The sequence below is a fragment of the Paramormyrops kingsleyae genome, chromosome 3 (assembly GCF_048594095.1).
Source record: "Paramormyrops kingsleyae isolate MSU_618 chromosome 3, PKINGS_0.4, whole genome shotgun sequence".
NCBI lineage: Eukaryota > Metazoa > Chordata > Actinopteri > Osteoglossiformes > Mormyridae > Paramormyrops > Paramormyrops kingsleyae.
The window spans coordinates 32,315,978-32,333,578 of record NC_132799.1 but is presented as its reverse complement, the minus strand read 5'-3'; the positions used below and the strand labels follow the sequence as shown (position 1 = coordinate 32,333,578).

General features: G+C 41.4%; 1 protein-coding gene across 4 annotated transcripts in view; it reads left to right on the top strand.

Moving 5' to 3' along the window:
- Nucleotides 1-6,334, top strand: part of LOC111843424 (voltage-gated potassium channel KCNC2-like) — a 37,138-nt gene extending 30,804 nt beyond the window's left edge. For 2 of the 4 annotated variants that reach the window (XM_023811027.2, XM_023811026.2), the window contains exon 4: nt 472-6,334. In XM_023811027.2, the coding sequence (XP_023666795.1) occupies nt 472-698 (227 nt within the window). In that variant the 3' untranslated portion in view covers nt 699-6,334. The remainder of the gene's footprint in view (nt 1-471) is intronic. The other 2 variants (XM_023811028.2, XM_023811029.2) reach the window with 2 other exon arrangements.
- The last annotated feature ends 11,267 nt before the right edge of the window (nt 6,335-17,601 follow it).

The following is a 17,601-nucleotide window of genomic DNA, read 5'->3' as shown; positions in this document are numbered from 1 at the left end:
GAATATCTCCTTCAGATATTCTGGAGAAAAAACAATCATGTGATAATATCATTTTTACATTTGACTTTCAGGTTAGTTTTGAGACTGTGCTGAAAAATTCCTTCACAAATATTTAACATATTTTAGCCCTGTAAACTTTCTGGCTTTTTAGGAAATTCTGCAAGGGATCAAGCAAGATATAGGGGCAGTCTTGTGCATCTTAGGTCCAGAAGCTACAATTCCAGACCAGGATTTTGTTTCTCCCAACCAGTTGATTATTCTATTATATGACTGACTTTTTATGCTCAGCTGGTTGGTAGAAACAAATGGAAGTGATTTTGGGCCCCAGGAAAGCATACTATATATAGGGCCCCCAATCCAGATTCCAAACCCCCCCCCCCCCCCCATAAAGCGCTCTATGGGATCTATGGGCTCTGTGCTTGTATGCCTATTTGATCTTCGCGTCTGACATTTTGTGAATTCTTTGGCCAGTCTTGACAGGTGACTGCAGCAGGGAAACTGACCTCACCATGTCCCCAGAGGACAGCCACCCCACACGCAGGTCCAGTGCCCAGGACCGGCACGTCCACAGCGGAAGGGCCTGTTACTTGCTGGCCACCAGCGACTACACGTGCTCCAGTGATGGAGGGATCCGGAAATCAGGTGCGCAGGTTCCTCACACGGTCCGTGGACGTGCTTTAGACCCGAGGTCTCACTGATCGCCCCGGCAGGCACTGTCCTCTCCGGCGTCCCGTCCCCACCTTAGGGACAGCTCAGTGTCCTTTTCTTCCCCATGAAGCAGCACTACATGCAAAGCTATATGTCAAACATGCATAACTGCACCTCAGCTTCCTGCATCCTACATCCTTAATCACCCCAGGAAAGAAAACTCACTCACAAGAACCAGAACATTGGTTAGTAATAGAACCATGTGGGACCGCGGGCGACACCAGGGGGCTGTTGAAGCCCCTCGGGACCACATGCTAAGCAGCCTCAGTACAGTTACTTCACATACGCACGAACTGTGTACTACATGTGATGTCATAATGTGGGGCTATCGTTTCAGACCTTATAGAATATGTATTATATTACTTGCAAATCAAGAGTGACTCCTAAGGACGTACAGCTAGCTAATTCAGAGCTTCCCAAGCCGGTCCTCGGGGGCCCCCAGACAGTCCACGTTTTTGTTCCCTCCCAGTTGGAGCGGAAACGGGAACCTTCTGGAGGTCCCTGAGGACCGGGTTGGGAAACACCAAACTAATTATCATAGTCAGGATTACATCAGTACTTCCCTTCCTAGAAAGCGCCCTCTGCGGGTCACGTCACCAGTATATTCTGATATTTAGAAATTCTGTGTAATGTCATTGTGAATAAAGAGGTTCGTATAAAGAACTATGTAACAAAAATGTTTTAATGCCTCAGTAGGCCAAAAAAGTCCTCTATCCATATCAAAACTTCATCTCAGGTTTCTTCAAAGATAATGTTTAATTAGAGACAGTGCTTTCTTGAGAGGCTTCATTAAACTATAATAAATTACTTACACTAAAACTCTAACAGCCTCTGAAGACAGAGATTTGAAGCCAGCGAGGCAGATCTAGCTGAGCAAATGTGAATTTCGCTTGCAGAAGGAAATATCAGACTCATTCAATTCTGCTTTACATTAAATTAACTAAAAAGAAGCGTCTAAAAATGTCTCCCAGATCCTTAAGTGTTTGAACCCATCTGGCTCAGAGAGATTTAGGCTCTGTAGTTAGGTGGTCCTCGTGTGCTGTACAGCGGGCGATCTGAACCAACATCCAGCCTCCTGAAACCACACGCCGTGGGTGACGAGGCCTCCCCACACCCCCCCCCCCACCCCCCGAGACATCTCACCAGATGACCTCCGTGCGACATAATGACATGGAGCCACATCCTGCACAAAAACAGCCACAGATCACCATGCCTGTCTCTCCATCAGTCCATCTCCAACTGCCCTCAGATCTTTCAGCAGGCTGGATCTCGTAGGGGAGGCATAAAGGACCACGTCAGTGTGACACTGCTGCTTGACATGGTATTACCTTTACCTTTTTAGGTAACTAGTTCAGTGTTGGTACCAAAACCAGCTACCCTCTTGAAATGACTGCTTCAGAGCCCAAACTGTCCTACTGATGATGTTCAAGCCAGAGATCATCCTAATCCAAGTTGACAAGAGACACAGACTTGAGTGATAACGATAGCGTGTGGGTGTACAGTCAATACTCTGAGTAATGTGTGAATATTAATTGCTGTACTGCCAATAGAACATGTAAAATGATAGAAATTAATATTTTTGAGTCAAAATGTGATTATTTTATTAATGTAATTTTCATCATTTACTGTAAGTGTGTAAGTTCTGGCTATGTTTGGATTTGACTTGAAGTGGATAATATGTAGCATTCATAACGCTTAAACAAGCCTAAATATGTATTATATACAATGTTTCCAATCACGTAAAATGCAAAACCATGGAGTCTAGTGGATGTGCTGTGAATGCTACAGTACGTGGTTTTTTTCTGGTTTGATTTTGTTTTCATCACTCGGTTGGACTAATGCAAATGAATCACAATACCGTCGGACTTCTGGACGAAATGTCATCTAATTGCTATGGAAAAAAGCTGAATCAAGTTTTAAATTATTACGGATGAACATGGAACATGTAAAATGATGTGTCATATGGAAATCCGACTGAAAAGTCCTGCTTTACATCATGTATACCCTATCTAGTTCATCCAGTCATAAATAATTACATGTTAATTAATGGATATTTGCCTGTCAAACCACAGTTCCACAGTTTATGCATGACGTCTGTAGCATTACAGTTTGTGTGCTTGTCTCGTTCTCCTATCTTCTGTGTGTCTTGTGCGTTCTTTCGCATTAAGGGTATGCAAAGTCCCGAAGCTTAAATAACGTAGCTGGTGTCACAGGCAATGCGCCGAGACCGTCTGCCCAATGAGGCGCTCGCGCTCTCCCATCCCATTCATCTTCTGAGGCTGCTGCTCATCCCAGCCCTGAAAAATGAATGGAGATCTGTTCTCTAACACTAGGACAAGGCGCCAATAGGCTAATAGGAATTTTGCATGGTGTTAACTGTAAAAAACCCAACTATAAATAGGAGCTAATTCTGCTTTATAAATGGAGGGGTAACCCCCATATTTGCGCAGTGAAACAATAGCCTTTCAGTAGTGCTATACAGTAGTGCTCTTTACAACCTGTATTATTGTACTTAATGCAATAAAACTACTCTGAATGGTTCTGGATGGAGCCATAGAAACTGAATAGCAATGTGAATAATCAGGGAGGTTATGTATATAATTAGTATTTAGGTACTGACATGTGCTTCCAAAGGTAGTATCTCCATTGGACCTCACATCTGTGATTTTTGTCCTTTATTGATTAAATTTTATTTGTTTACTTTTTTGGAGGGGGGGGGGGTATGAGCCTTATCTTGCCAGCCCATTCAGAAAACAGGGCTCCATCACTGTTGCATGAGTCTTCACGTGTTTCTGTCTGAACGCAGCGTGGCGGTTCTGCGCCGCTGGGATGTGGAACACGCCCAGGACACGCGCATACATGTACTGTACGTGCATGCGTGTGCTGCCGGGGGGGGGGGGGGGGGAAACATGCAACTGTAAGAAACAAGGAATGCAAATATTTATGCATTATTTTTGTATGTGGGTCTGCGTTTCCACTGATGTTTATTTGTGTATTTTTTCAGGTTTTTGATTTTCCTTTTTGGGGGGAGGGGGCAAACTGGAGAACTGAGGTGTCTCCGGCTGTACATGTGCAGAAAACTGCAAAGGGATTGTCGTTATTGGTCACAAACAAGCAGTGAACTGGGAGACAGACTGGACACAAAAAGGTTACACTGTCACTTAGCTTGTTTCATGAGCACGACACGCACACCTCATGTACCTTTGCAATTATTTGTTTATTATTATTGTTATATTTTCACATGCAGTGGGAGTAATTCAACAGCATTGTTTAACACAGATATGCTCACTATATATGCAGTTTTATTCTACAGTCCCTATCCGAGTGATTAAAAAACAATGCGAATATGAATGGATGAGTCAATGGTACTTAGCTGCAGTAAATTTATTTTCAAGGTTGATCGCTTTGGTTTTTTCAACATAAAAGATATACAGACACATTCGTGAACATTTAATTTTTATCAGATTAAAAGTGTAAATACATCAACACTTTAACATGTTAGTGAAATAATATTGTTGTAAAAAGTAAAAAGATTTCATTGTTCCTGAAAGTTCCCAAGTGTACTGCAAGGGACTGAAGAGTGAGATGTCTACTGAGGTAACCCAGTAGTACAACCCTGCATGCCGGTTCTTGTACAGTACACTCCACTGTCCTGCAGGGGGCGTCTGTCGAATTTAAAGGATAAACACTGTTTTGTGTTATTCAGATACAGTTCCTCCCAAAAATGGAATTTAATGGAACTTCATCTTCAGTGGAACGGATGGAACGATGGGTGGTACTGCGTATTGTCACTCGTGGGACTCAAACGGAGTTGGGACATCGCAGGTGTCCCCATTTTCCAGCGGGGACCCCTTACCCTTATGGCATGGAGAGCTCCTACAGGGGGCAGCTGGGAAGATGTGTTGAATGAAGGGGACTGGCCTTTGGACATGAACCTTGACTCAACCTCAGCAGAACACACATATAAAAATTGGGGGAGAGGTACACCTCTGTGTCTGTGTTGGCTAACAAGTCTTTGAGCAAATAGCAGGGTCTTCACTGAAGCTCTTTGACAAACCTGATGTTTAACGCTCAACACTACTCATGCAATACCTGCAATGATTGAGTTAGGATCTGCAGCAAAGGTACATTGTTTAGACTGAAGAATATACAGTATAAATATAGAAATATATAGACAAAAAAATGCTTAAAAAATAAATGTGACATATGGTCATCAACTGTTTATTTTACTTTAGTATTTTGGTGAATTTCTTCTTCTGGTGTCTAGTTTTAATGTGTGATGTCTACACTATGTGTTGGGGACAGAGGGGGATTTCAGTTTTATAACCACTGAGAGGCACATGCTCAGGTACTGTGTCACTCCTTTGGGGGCGACCGTATTGATAACAAATATGATGGAGTGCAGGTCTCTGCCTGGAACAGCTCAGCGTTCGGTGCTGTCTTTTGCTATGTGTGTCATTCATCCGAAGACACTCCTGTCCACTGGGTTCATTAACACCGGCTACCTGGGGTTGTTGTAGGAGCAGATAAGACCCTAATTATCCAGTCCTATTCGGGTGCTAGGCAACCACAAAGACGCTCTACTCACACACAGCAAGGTCGTTTGTGAACAAACCATGTATTTGCACAAGTCATGCAAGCTTGTGATTCCTTTTCTTATAAAGATTTCAGTTGCATTTGATTATTATTCTCCTTCCGTCGTGTCTCCCCAATGCGTGTCCAGTGAACGCAATTGTCCTTTACACAGATAATGGGAAGCAACCAATATGTATTGTGCTTTAATTACAGTTTAATTACATGATATGAAATGGCTCATTTTCTTCTCAGTCTGAGACTGTGACACTCTATCTTTTTAGAGGGGAATTACAAGTTTTCACATCACTTCACGCTGGAGTGATTTGCACGATGGCTGTGCCTAATTACTGACCGTGCATGTTCTCTGTCTGCCTGTCACTCACTAAGACAAAAAAAAGTAATTTCATAAAGAATTATGTGTTGGTGCTTCGACCTTTGGAAATTCAGAGGATGTTATCCAAAATGTCTGGATTCAAAATACTTTATTTTAGGGGAAAAATGTAGGTGCATTTTTATGTCTGTTTAGGGCAGCATTTTTCAACCGGTGACCAGCATACTGATCGAAAAACACTGCCTTGTCGTGGCAGAACAAAAGGGCGGTAAAGACTGGTTTAGAGATTAGCCCAGTGATGTCATTTTACAAATTGTCTTCGGTTATCTATCTGTTCTCCCCAGAGTGCAGATTTTCACTTTATGTTGGACAATTAATCATTTAAACCTAAGTTGAAAAGCCAGTTTTGGCATTCCGAAGCTCGTGAAGCATTGTAAGGAATTAAACACACCCACACTTGGTTAAACCATTTTGACAACAGATGTACAGATCACACATTTATATAATTTAGACATGAGGTTTCCTCTTTTCACTCCCAGTACAAAATCTGTTTGAATATTTACTGACACAACTCGCTTACGCATTTGGTATTGTTGTTCTTACTTGGTGCAGCTCTGTTACATTAATTATATGGTAACAATGAAGTGTAAATGCTGTATTTTTATAACTTTGTATTTGTATTGTAACCCATGACGACTATTGTACAAAATACAGAGGGTGTGCATTGATGTCACTTTCCTGCCAGAACATGCACGCTCAGACGGACTGAGTGGAAAAACATGATACAACATGGTTGATTTTAGTTGGGGAAACAACAAAACAAACGACTATCTGCTTAAATTAAAGGCAGTTGGATTTGATAGGGATCCGTCCAACTTCCCAAAGGACCATTGGACCATGGGCTTTGATACATGACCAGCATTGGGGTTTGCTAACAACATATTTTGTAGAAACTTTTTAAGTTATCTGGCTAACTATCTAAACTTGCTTTGTGCAGCAGCCCCTTATAAGGAAACCTGGGTTAGTCTTGGCTAGTTAACACTATCTACCCATCTCCCGCTTTGTTTCTGCGACACGAGACTCATCATTATGGATGTTTTTTTAATAAATGCTGACAGAAACTCTACAGTTACGCAGAATATACATGCACGATGCTAAATATTTCACTGATAATTAGTCAGGACAGTATATAACTAAAGGTTTGATTTTGAAATGACAATGACAAATCCACATTCCGGGGCTTGGATTCCAGTTGTTTCTGAGGATTGCAGCAATCAATTTGCTTCTCCTTTCTTTACTTTTTGGCAGCCTGTAAAAGGATAGCTCTGATTTCTTATTAAATCAATTTGTACAATCAATCGCACGACAGCTTTTTACCATTTTAGGTGTGTTTTCCGGACACCCAAACTGAACATTAATGCTGACATTCACTGGGTGTGACCGCAGTGACTTCCACCTTCGGTGACATCATGAGCCTACCCTCTAATATATATAACATTCACCTAGCCTTCAAAATTAAACAACAGCTTAGATTTTTGGACCTTTTTATCAGGTATTTAAAAAAAATCTCTCATTTGAGTATTTCAGAATGAACAATAATCCATGATTTCAGTGTCCGGCTGCCCCAGCGTCTTTGTTTACTCATATTTGCCAGCCCAAAATCCAAATGGCTGCCATTTTTTTCGACATCTTGCTGCTGCCTTTGCAGCCCACTACCTTCTGTTCGATTACCATGGAAACAGTCCCCAAGTTGAGAAGATGTAAACAGCCGAGTATGAAGCATTTTTACCAGAGAGACGACTTCACGCTTGCTCTACATGAACCTGTACTGAAGGACTCAAGGGGGGAAAAATGCTTTGTGCCAGCAGATGAGCGTGAAAAAATATCCGAGAGGCGATTGTGCTGTGTTATCCCCCTAACAAACGGCATTCAGCTTCAAAGGCAGCCTCTCATCTTCTCTATGTAGCAGGAGATTTTCCGATGAGCCGGCTTTCATGACATCTTCATGTGGAACGCCTTCGTGTCATGGTCACAGTCCCATGGACAGGCCCAGGTTGGGTTGGCACAGAGGCAACAGGTTTCAGGAAAGGCTTTGCTTTTTACGTCCTTGTAATTACATAACGCTTCAGTTACATGGGTCATGTAACTGAATGCTCTAGCAAGATTAATATATATATAAATGACTCAAGTGTGAAGTGTTGAGCTGTTTATTACGCCATAAATCCGTCCCTATCTTTACATCCAGCTGCCGTATCAAAGAAGACCTGCTTTTTGAAAGAAAGTATGGCCCATCACACTTTGCTGTATGTCAGAATACGATAAGGTCCTTCTTAGACACCAGTGATTAACTCTAAATGAATAGGCTGCCTCATCTGAGACGGCTTTGTCAAGGAATCTCCAGTGTTCTTCAGGTTCAAGTGTCCCATTAACAGGTCTTAGAAGTGCATTCCTCTCATACGATGCTAGATATACACTGACCGCTCAGTAAAAACCATGTCTGAACGAACTCATACAATGCCGAACGTAGCATTGTGGCATTAGATTTGCATTGGATCAATAACGGCGTGGTCGAAATTTGCAAAGCTTGAATGTAGAACCGAACCATGAGGTTTTAGCCACAAAAGGGCTCATTAAACTGACAAACCGGTGGAGAATGACACCCGGTGGCCTGTTATTATGTGTTATTGTGCTGTATATTTCATGACTCGTCAGCTTCTTCAAAACCAGCTACCAGTGCTGCAAATGTCAGAAAACGCAAAGCCACTGCAAGTTAAGAATCTTGAAGAGTCATAGTATTGACACTCCCAGCCTGAAATTAAAATAGCAGTAATGAGCATGACATTCCCACGCAATTGATATACGACATTTTGCACTCAGAGGACCCGTCATTAAGTACTGAGCTCCGTTTCACCACATGTGGTACCAACAACCATATCATGTTTAAAATACATTTGCCCATGTCTTGGTTACTTAGCCATTCTGGTGTTTACTCAAACAGTAACTAAACCTTTTGACCCTGTCTGGGAACTGAATGTATTCAATTACAACCACATGATTCACTGGAGGACTATGCTGTTTGCATTAGTAAGCAGGTGTACCCATTAAAGGGGCTTTGGTGATATGACTTACTGTTTGATATCCTAGAAATATATGATTTTAATGTATTTCACAGCAATGAACGCAGTATGAACTGATTACTCTGTGTAATCTAAGAATCTTGCTGCGACATGCAGGCTGTACAAATGGATCCAGAAGATGGTCATATATAGGTGCATCTAGGTAGGGTCCAATTCATATGTGTGGTAGATCCCCTTTACAAATAGCACAGCAGTGTGTCTACACAACCTTAAAAACCCTCAAAGCCTAAAGCTAGGTCAGGTTGTAGGAAACAGCACTCTGAGGAGCGCTGAGGTGATATGGAGCATGTCTCTGTGGGGCAACTAGGGCCTTAAGCGTGCGATTAATTAGACGGTGACGGTATCTTAGTACAAGAGACGAAACAGAACGGCAGCCGGCGGCAGGACAAGCGGTGACAGAAGCCTCACTGACATCTGCTACACGACGAAGCGTCTGACACCTTCAAAGTAACCATCTGTCTAGTGCAGCCGACTCCAAGGGAGCCTCTTCGGTTCGCTCGGCACATGCCCCGAGATGTTTCTCGAATTCACATCCAGGACGGCATCAATGCAGTGCAGCTACAAAAATCAGTGCATCAATGCAGTGCGGCTAACAAAAATCAGTGCATTAATGCAGTGCGGGTACAAAAATCAGTGCATCAATGCAGTGCAGCTACAAGTTTGGTTCAAAAATCAGTGTAGTTTAATATTTGTCATGAATATTGCACTCTTAGCAGTTACCAGGAGGCTAAGATTTAGAGTAGCCATGAGTCAACATTACTCATATCATTGAAGCCCTGTATATCATCATTTCATTTAATATTTTAACTACAATTGTAAAATGAGGCTCCATTCATTTGCTGCAAAAGAGTAAATAAAAGCTGTCAATCAAAATTAATAATTACCTTAATCATTTGTAAACATTCAAACAGGAAGTCACGGTGAAGAAGGAGTTTATCTTTGTCCATGGCAGGTAAGTGATGTCCTGACGGCCTGAAATGGCTGATGTTGCTAAGAGGGCCTTCTGGGACACTCATCTGAGCTGAGGCGATATTCGGTATTGTTCAGTCCCACCAGAGAGGCATACGTAATCAGACAGGTTATTCAGGAGGTCCAGCACTTTACAGACACCCCCTAATACAAAAAAGATTACAATTCATATGGTCAGGGAATATTTTATTAATATTCTCGGTATATTCCCTTACTATACTTACTATTCTACTGCCAGTGAGTAATTGACCCAGCCTTACAGATTAAATTATGAAATGATGTCAAACATTAAAAATATGTGTTTTAGAAAACTTAAAAATACCTTTAAAATTTTTACAGCACCTACATTTTGAGGAAAAAAAATAGTTCATTTGGGAAACATACCACAGAACGCTTTACTTTTTTTCAGCTGGAATTTCTATTTTGTTTAAGAAATTTTGTAGAGCCAAGTGAAATAGGCTTGACCCATATTAGGTTTTTAAAAAGGAAATTTATTTAAAGACCGTAACACAGATTTGTACATTGGTGTGGTTTTTCATTCAGGGAGTCTTCGCAGCTAAAACACAGTACATTTCATAATTATTGGCATCCTTTGGAAAAATGACAAAAGAAGAATGAATAGTGAAAAAATGTCTTTATTATTCACTAAACCGATCATTAAAGAAATCTAACTGTAGTAATCTGGGTGATATGGCCTTCTCATATATTTTTAATAATCATCATAAAACACAATTATCGCCACTCCTAAACATTCTCACGAACATAATCTAATTAACATATATTCACATTCCTTTTTCACCTTTCACAAGCACGCCTGAGTTTTTTTCTGAACTCTTAAGTGGTACAATTATGAGGTAACACACAGGCCAAACCCCTTCCGTTAAACATGAACATAAGCAACCCTGGACAATACTCAAATGAGACAAAAGATTGTTGATCCACATAAATCAGATAATCGCTATAAAAAGTAGCAAACTTGAAAACCTCCATTTTTACTACTTGAGCAATATTTAATCTGATATGCATCTGTGCAATTTTAGCCGTGATGCATCTGCTTGACGTGGACACAGACCTGATTTCCCGTCACACACAGAGAAGGTTTCAATAAGCAAAATATTCCCCAAAAATCACAGTTGGACAACTGTGGCAGTTGGTTGCATCCTGGAGTTATCAAGTCTCCAAAATGACAATTGCACATCACCTCCACACCAGCAAAATATTTCAGAGACTTGTCAGAAGAAAGCTTCTGCTGATGTCAGACCACAAAGATTTTGTATGGAGGGGCAGTGCCAGAGAAGACTCAGTGCTGTTTTCTTGGCACAAAATATTAAATGCTGAAGTGTGAATAATTGTGACTGATTTTCTGTATTTCTTTGAGCAAATTTACCTCAGTGAAAGAGTATATTTCTCCTATTGTGTGTAAGATCAAGCCAATGAACAATAAAGATATTTTGGTAACACTTAAGGCCATGTTTTTAGTAATTTATAAACACATTCATAACAAATAATAATGCATTCATAAAGCATTATAAGCATGGCTATAAATATTTATCAAAAGGCGTAACACATTGTAGCATTTGCATTATGAATGCTCTTTACTAAGTGTGCCTAAGTGTGCATTCTTGTTTTTATGGACATTCTCCACTGTGTCTTGACCTTGGATACTTACCAGTGTTGGATACTTAGAAAACAATCAGGCAGGAAGGACCAGTAAAGGCACAACAAAAGGATTTATGCTGCACAACCGGGAGAAGCTGCTTCAGCACCACATTCTCGGAAGAATCATCTCTGAACTTACTTCCTCTGAAGCGCGTGACTCTCATGTTCTTTCCTAAAGTACACATCCTGCACATCTTTTTCTTTCTGACTGACCCCTCTATCTCCATGGGCTACAATAGGGGTTTAAGTGATTACAATATGCTTGTGTCATCAAAAGGCACCCAAGTATGGATTCAGATAAATGAATCATACAACAGGAAATGTATAGTAAAGCAAAACATATTAAATTGCTAGAATGTAGCAAACTATTTGCTCATCAATAGTAACGAAAGTGGTGTTTTAAAAAAGGGAAATTATATAAAGCCAGGTACTGAGTCTCTACAATCAAGGGCTAAGCTGATCAGATGGAATGCTATAAAGGGAGAAGCCATGCGTAGGTATAAGAAAAGGATGACAGAGTCCATTTCTGATCGCAGGGTTTCAAGTTGGAGATGTGGGAGAATCAGAAAATGTGATTACTATAGGAGTGAGTATGAGTGCCTGCAGTGATTCTAGTGGATTAGTGACTGAAATAAACTGAAACACAGTCATTGGTTCCCTGGTGGAATTTCCGTAACCTCCATGTGAATCTCAGGCCGTGCCGACAAGTGTGAAATGCGGGAAGATTCATCTTTAGCCGAAAATTGCGAGTCTTAATTTTCCGGGTTCGATTTTCAGCATCTGTTGTGCGTTCAGTAATTACTGGGTGAATTAGATTTGTAGGCATTCACCGAGATCATTTGGATTCACTCCAACAAAGAACCTCATTTATTGCTAATATTGTTCATGACTCCTCCTCTTGTATGTGATTAATAATTTATGGTATGATCTCCACAGGGCAGTGCAGTGGTTAGTAATGTCGCCTCACATGTCTAGGACCAGGGTTTGAGTCTCTGCCATGGCTCCATCTATGTGGAGTTTGCATGTTCTCCCCATGTCATCATGGGGTTTCCTCTGGGTGCTCTTGTTTCCCCCCACAAAGCCCAAAAACATGATAAGGTTAATTGGAGTTACGAAATTGCCCATAGGTGTGCATGTATGAGTGAATGGTGAGTGAGTGTGCCCTGTGATGGGCTGGCACCCCATCCTGGGTTGATTCCTGCCTTGCACCTACAGGATAGGCTGTGGACCCCCCCACAACCCGGGCAAACAGTGCCTCCCTCTCTGTAGTAGTGCTGCTCCCCTAGATTCCAACACCAGGAAATAAGACCTATCCAGAAAAGACTCAGTCTCCAATAACAGTGCAGTAGAGGGCAAAATCGTCATGCTCCGTTTTACATGCACGTGTCGAAGATGAATATAAAAGACTATTAAAGCAGAAGAATCACATACCATTTTTTTTCAGGAGTTCAGCCAAAGAACCCAATCTGTCCTGATTGAAACTGGATAGACTGCATGCCAATTTTACTTGACTAGATTGAATGGCTGTAATGAGTTTCTCTTCAGCTCTTAACAGTTGTTAAATGATTAACCAGAAAACTGAGTTTTAAACTGCAATCTGGTAATGTCAAATATAAGTCACAAAGAGGATTTGCATAGTAACACTAGTACTGCTCATGGGGGAGAGCTACAAAATCAAAATACCAAAGACTATAACTGCACCCTTTTAATTAATTGGATCTAAATTTGGAAGTATATACTTATTAAATTCAAATTATTGCTGGCTCTTCATCATGTAAATGACTTTTTTTCATATTGCTCTCTAAGTTTCTGCAGGAAATTGCTGTCACTTCATATGGATTTCTGAAAGACTTAGATATTTCCTGGTTTATTGTTTTAAAACAGAAAAATCTACAATCACTGGAGGTTTATATTATATATCTCATCATTTTTTCAGTTGCCAGCATGTAATTTCCAGGTTGCTGTATAAAGAAGAGTTGTACATGAGAGTCTTGTTCCAGACAGCATTTCCTTACTGTGACCTAGTTGTTCTGGGGATTTTGAGCTAACCCTTTCCATCTGAGTAAACTCTGACCTTGTTTGAGCAACCGAGCCTTGATAGCTTGGATCTGTTTCAGCCAATTCACAAATTTAGACCATCGATTGTTTGTGGCTAAACCCTAAAAGACCCTTACATACATACCACTGTTATGTCCTCTCAGGTTGGCAAACACTCCAGGTCGTCCTGGAATCTTCCCCTAGAAAAGCCTTCAGAATGTCTGTGTCCTGGAAGCTTCCACTTGGGTTATGAAAACCTCTTACCTCAAACCTGTCGTCATATAGGGTCAATTATAAACTTGATATCTAACTGGTTGGACATTTAGGGATGCTGAGAAAAAATGACTTTCTCTGTACATTTTAGCCTCGGAGGAGAAGCTAAAGGGATCTGGGAGGGTCTACTTGATACTGTACTTGATACTCTACTTGATACTCTACTTGATACTCTGGAGGGTTTTACAGGAGACAACCTGTTTTTTTTAGACTCACCATAACCTGATTGACTTAACCTGACTTGGCTTCAGGGCACAGAGACATTGAGTCCGAAGCTCCCTTACACTTCTTAACAGCCATACTTACCTCCTCTCAATAGAGTCTCAGACTGTGATGGAGTATAATCAAAAATATAATTAAAAACCTCACCAGCGGGAATGGGATTTTTCTTAAGAAGGTAATGAAGATGGGTCTTCTGGTCTTACATTGACTAGAAGGTGCTTTTTCATCACCTTTATGAACAGATACCCATCTACTGCTAATTCCAAGGCATATTGACCAGGTTTCATCAGCTAATGTGTCTATGGTTAGAGATTCAGAGTACATCCATCATAAAATCAAAGAAGGGGTTCTGTGGAAGGCATTCTTGCTTACCAGCAATGGACATTTAAAATATCTAGTCATGCCCTTTGGCTTAATCAGTGCCGCAGGAACATGTTTGACTGGTTTGACATTGTCTCAGTTATATCCAGTGTGCATTAAAATCTTATACTGGCTTCTAGAAAACAGCCTAAATGCTACATCACAGAAATAATCGTTTTAGTTCCAGGTCACCTAATTATGCAGGTGCATCCTGATTGATTGTGTCTTAACGGACTCAAAAAATATCATCTCAAATACCAACCCTAACACTCCAGATCAGCTAGATAAGCATCTGCTTAACCCTGAACTTGACACCATAGTATGATAGGCATCATTGATTGTACTCAAATTGTAGCTCCCAGAGGATTAACCTCTGGCAGGAACAGCTCACAAAGTCTTTTTTTCAGTCAGATGTTTGACACCTGAGTGCCTTAATCTGGTTTTAAACTGGTGCATCAGATTATTTTTAGATCATCTGGGACATTAACATTAGTTCTGATTTTGGTTCATGACGGTAAGAAAACGTTTCTATTATTTGTCATCAGTCTTTTCAATTTCTGTATACAGTAAACCTACCAGACAACTAGCTTACTGCAGCCCGTTCTCTCGTGATAGATCAATTATCTGCAGCAGTTATGATATTTGTTACTGTATCTGTTAATTCTGTAAACCTTTGTGAACTACTGGAGGAACTACTAAGGAACTACTGAAGGTATTACTGAAGGACAAGTCATGAAGAACTCAAACCCACTCCCTGACCTCAGGGCAGGCCTCGCTGTCACTGCCGGCAGTCGCTGGCATAAGAACGTCTGACTCACGGACAACTTGTACTTAAGAGCAGGCTGCCATAAAGCATATTATATTAAAAATTCATGTTAAATAAAATGATTTTATTAATGAACGTGCACGCTACTTTGCTGATGGTTATGGGTTTGTTGGCTTAAGGTACAGTACAGTTCTGTATGTAGTTACTTTTGTTATTATTATTGTTATTACTTTTGTATTAGATGTATTAGTGTATTTGAAAATATTTTTAAGTGTTTTATATGCATAGAAAGGTAAAATATATAGTATATACTAAGATAAACATTTCACTAACTGACATTAAATAAGAACTGTATGTACGTTTTCTGACTATAAATTTGACTTAAAGACAGATCAAGGGAACAGATCTCATCTGTAAATGGGTGACTGGCTGGGTATCAATTCTGGTTTAAGCTTACTGGAGTTTTACTTACACAAAAATGTTCCGAGGGCAGAAAGAAAAATGATCCAGGCAACTAGAGGAGGGGGTACCGAGACATTTGATTGGTTCGTCCTATCTCTTCTAGTTGCTTGGACCCACCTTCTCTATAATCTGATTGGTTATCTCTCTGAACCAATTCATCATTTTTCTTTCTGTCCTCAGAAAACAAGGAAAACTCCCCTGAGCCTGCTTTAACGTCCTGAAGTGGGTGGATCAGGCTCCAATCCATATTCATATGATTAAGCCATACAGCTCAGTTTGTCTCAATTCGACCAGCTTAGCCTGTTTCCAGAGTGAGGAAAGCTCTCTTCTCTTGGCTTTATTTCAGCCGATCTAGAAAGTTTGCCTCTTTATTGTCTGCTGCTGAGCCTGGTGATGATCTTGTTCCTTAGTGTTCAATCGACAGAAACATAATTCCAGCAGGTGAATAACCCAGATATGTACAGTAGGCATCAAAAGTCCCGATGTGTGTCTCTGCGAAGTAATGGATGATAACTCGAATCTGCACCCTTGTGCGTAACAATGCAAATCGAAATTCAAATTCTCACTCTGTGGGTCTTACTGGTCCTTGTGGTACCAAGATGTATTAATTGTGAACCAAAACAACCATATTATTGTCTGTGTCATCTTCAGGTCTGGTATCTTTAGGATACGAACTCCTGGGACCAGAAGGCCTACGTTTCATCTGCCCTGCTTTGGTCTGCCTTTCTCCCTCAGTGCTCTCCTCATCTATTTTTGGGTACTCAGGCAATTTCTGAGCTCTGCTGCGCTGAGATTGCTTGTATAAATAAGTAATCCCCGGATACAAATATACATCTGTATCTGTGGTTCCAACTGGTGGTTGTCTTTGTGACCTTTGTCCTCTGACCAATTATCATGTGACCGCTAATTATGTGCTGCAGTCTGCCATGTGAGAGGGCCGGCCTTTCACATTTTTTTGGAATTCCTGACATGAGCCCCTTTTCAGGTGTTCTGTTAAAAAAACAGAGCCGATATTCTTAACGTGAAGGAATCGTGGTCTCAGTATATTCATCCGATTAGGAAAATTGGATGAAATCGAGTCATGCAGAATTCATGACCACTCTAATCGTATATTCATTGCATAGTGGCAGGCTGGGGCAAGCATTTAGCTAAGCTGTACACCTTCCTGTGTGCAGGTGGGGGCAGCTGATTGTGGTGAGACTAATGGGCCAGCGATCCCAGTCTCAGGTGTAGGAAACATTGCAGACTGTCAACATGGCTCACTGGTGCCAGGGGCAGGATGGGGGTGGGGGGGCAGGGTCTGTTATTCAATCAGCCTGTGCCAACTTCAACCTCAAATATTTCTCTGTGCTCCAAATACCATTAGTGTAACTAAAACAAAACTTTTGTTTGTAGTTGATTCATTACATTAAAAATAAATCCATAAACACTTCCAAATACCATAACTCATAATAATACTCTGGTATAAAAAGGAATACAGTGTAATGTCTGAATCGATCTTCTACCTGTTTATCCGGAACAGGGTTGCAGGGGAGTCTGGAGCTTATCCCAGACAGCATCGGCAAAAGGCTGGGGCTCACCCTGGACAGGATGCTGGCCAATGCAGGGCACACATATGCACATATGTACTTAACCCTTACAGGCAATTTAGAGATGACAATTAGCCTAAATGTGTGGCGTAGGACTGCAGGAGGTGTATGGACAGAGCACACGCGGGGAAAGACCACAGACACGGCAAAAGACCGCAGACACGCGGAAAGGCCGCAGAAACGCGGAAAGGCCGCAGACATGTGGAAAGGCCGCAGACACAGAGAGAAAGGCCGCACACACGGAGAGAAAGGCCGCACACACGGGGAAAGGCCGCACACACGGAAAGAAAGGCCGCAAACACGGAGAGAAAGGCCACACACACGGAGAGAAAGGCCGCAAACACGGAGAGAAAGGCCGCACACACGGAGAGAAAGGCCGCACACACGGGGAAAGGCCGCAAACACGGAGAGAAAGGCCGCAAACACGGGGAAAGGCCGCAAATACGGAGAGAAAGGCCTCAAACACGGAGAGAAAGGTCGCAAACACGGAGAGAAAGGCCGCAAACACGGGGA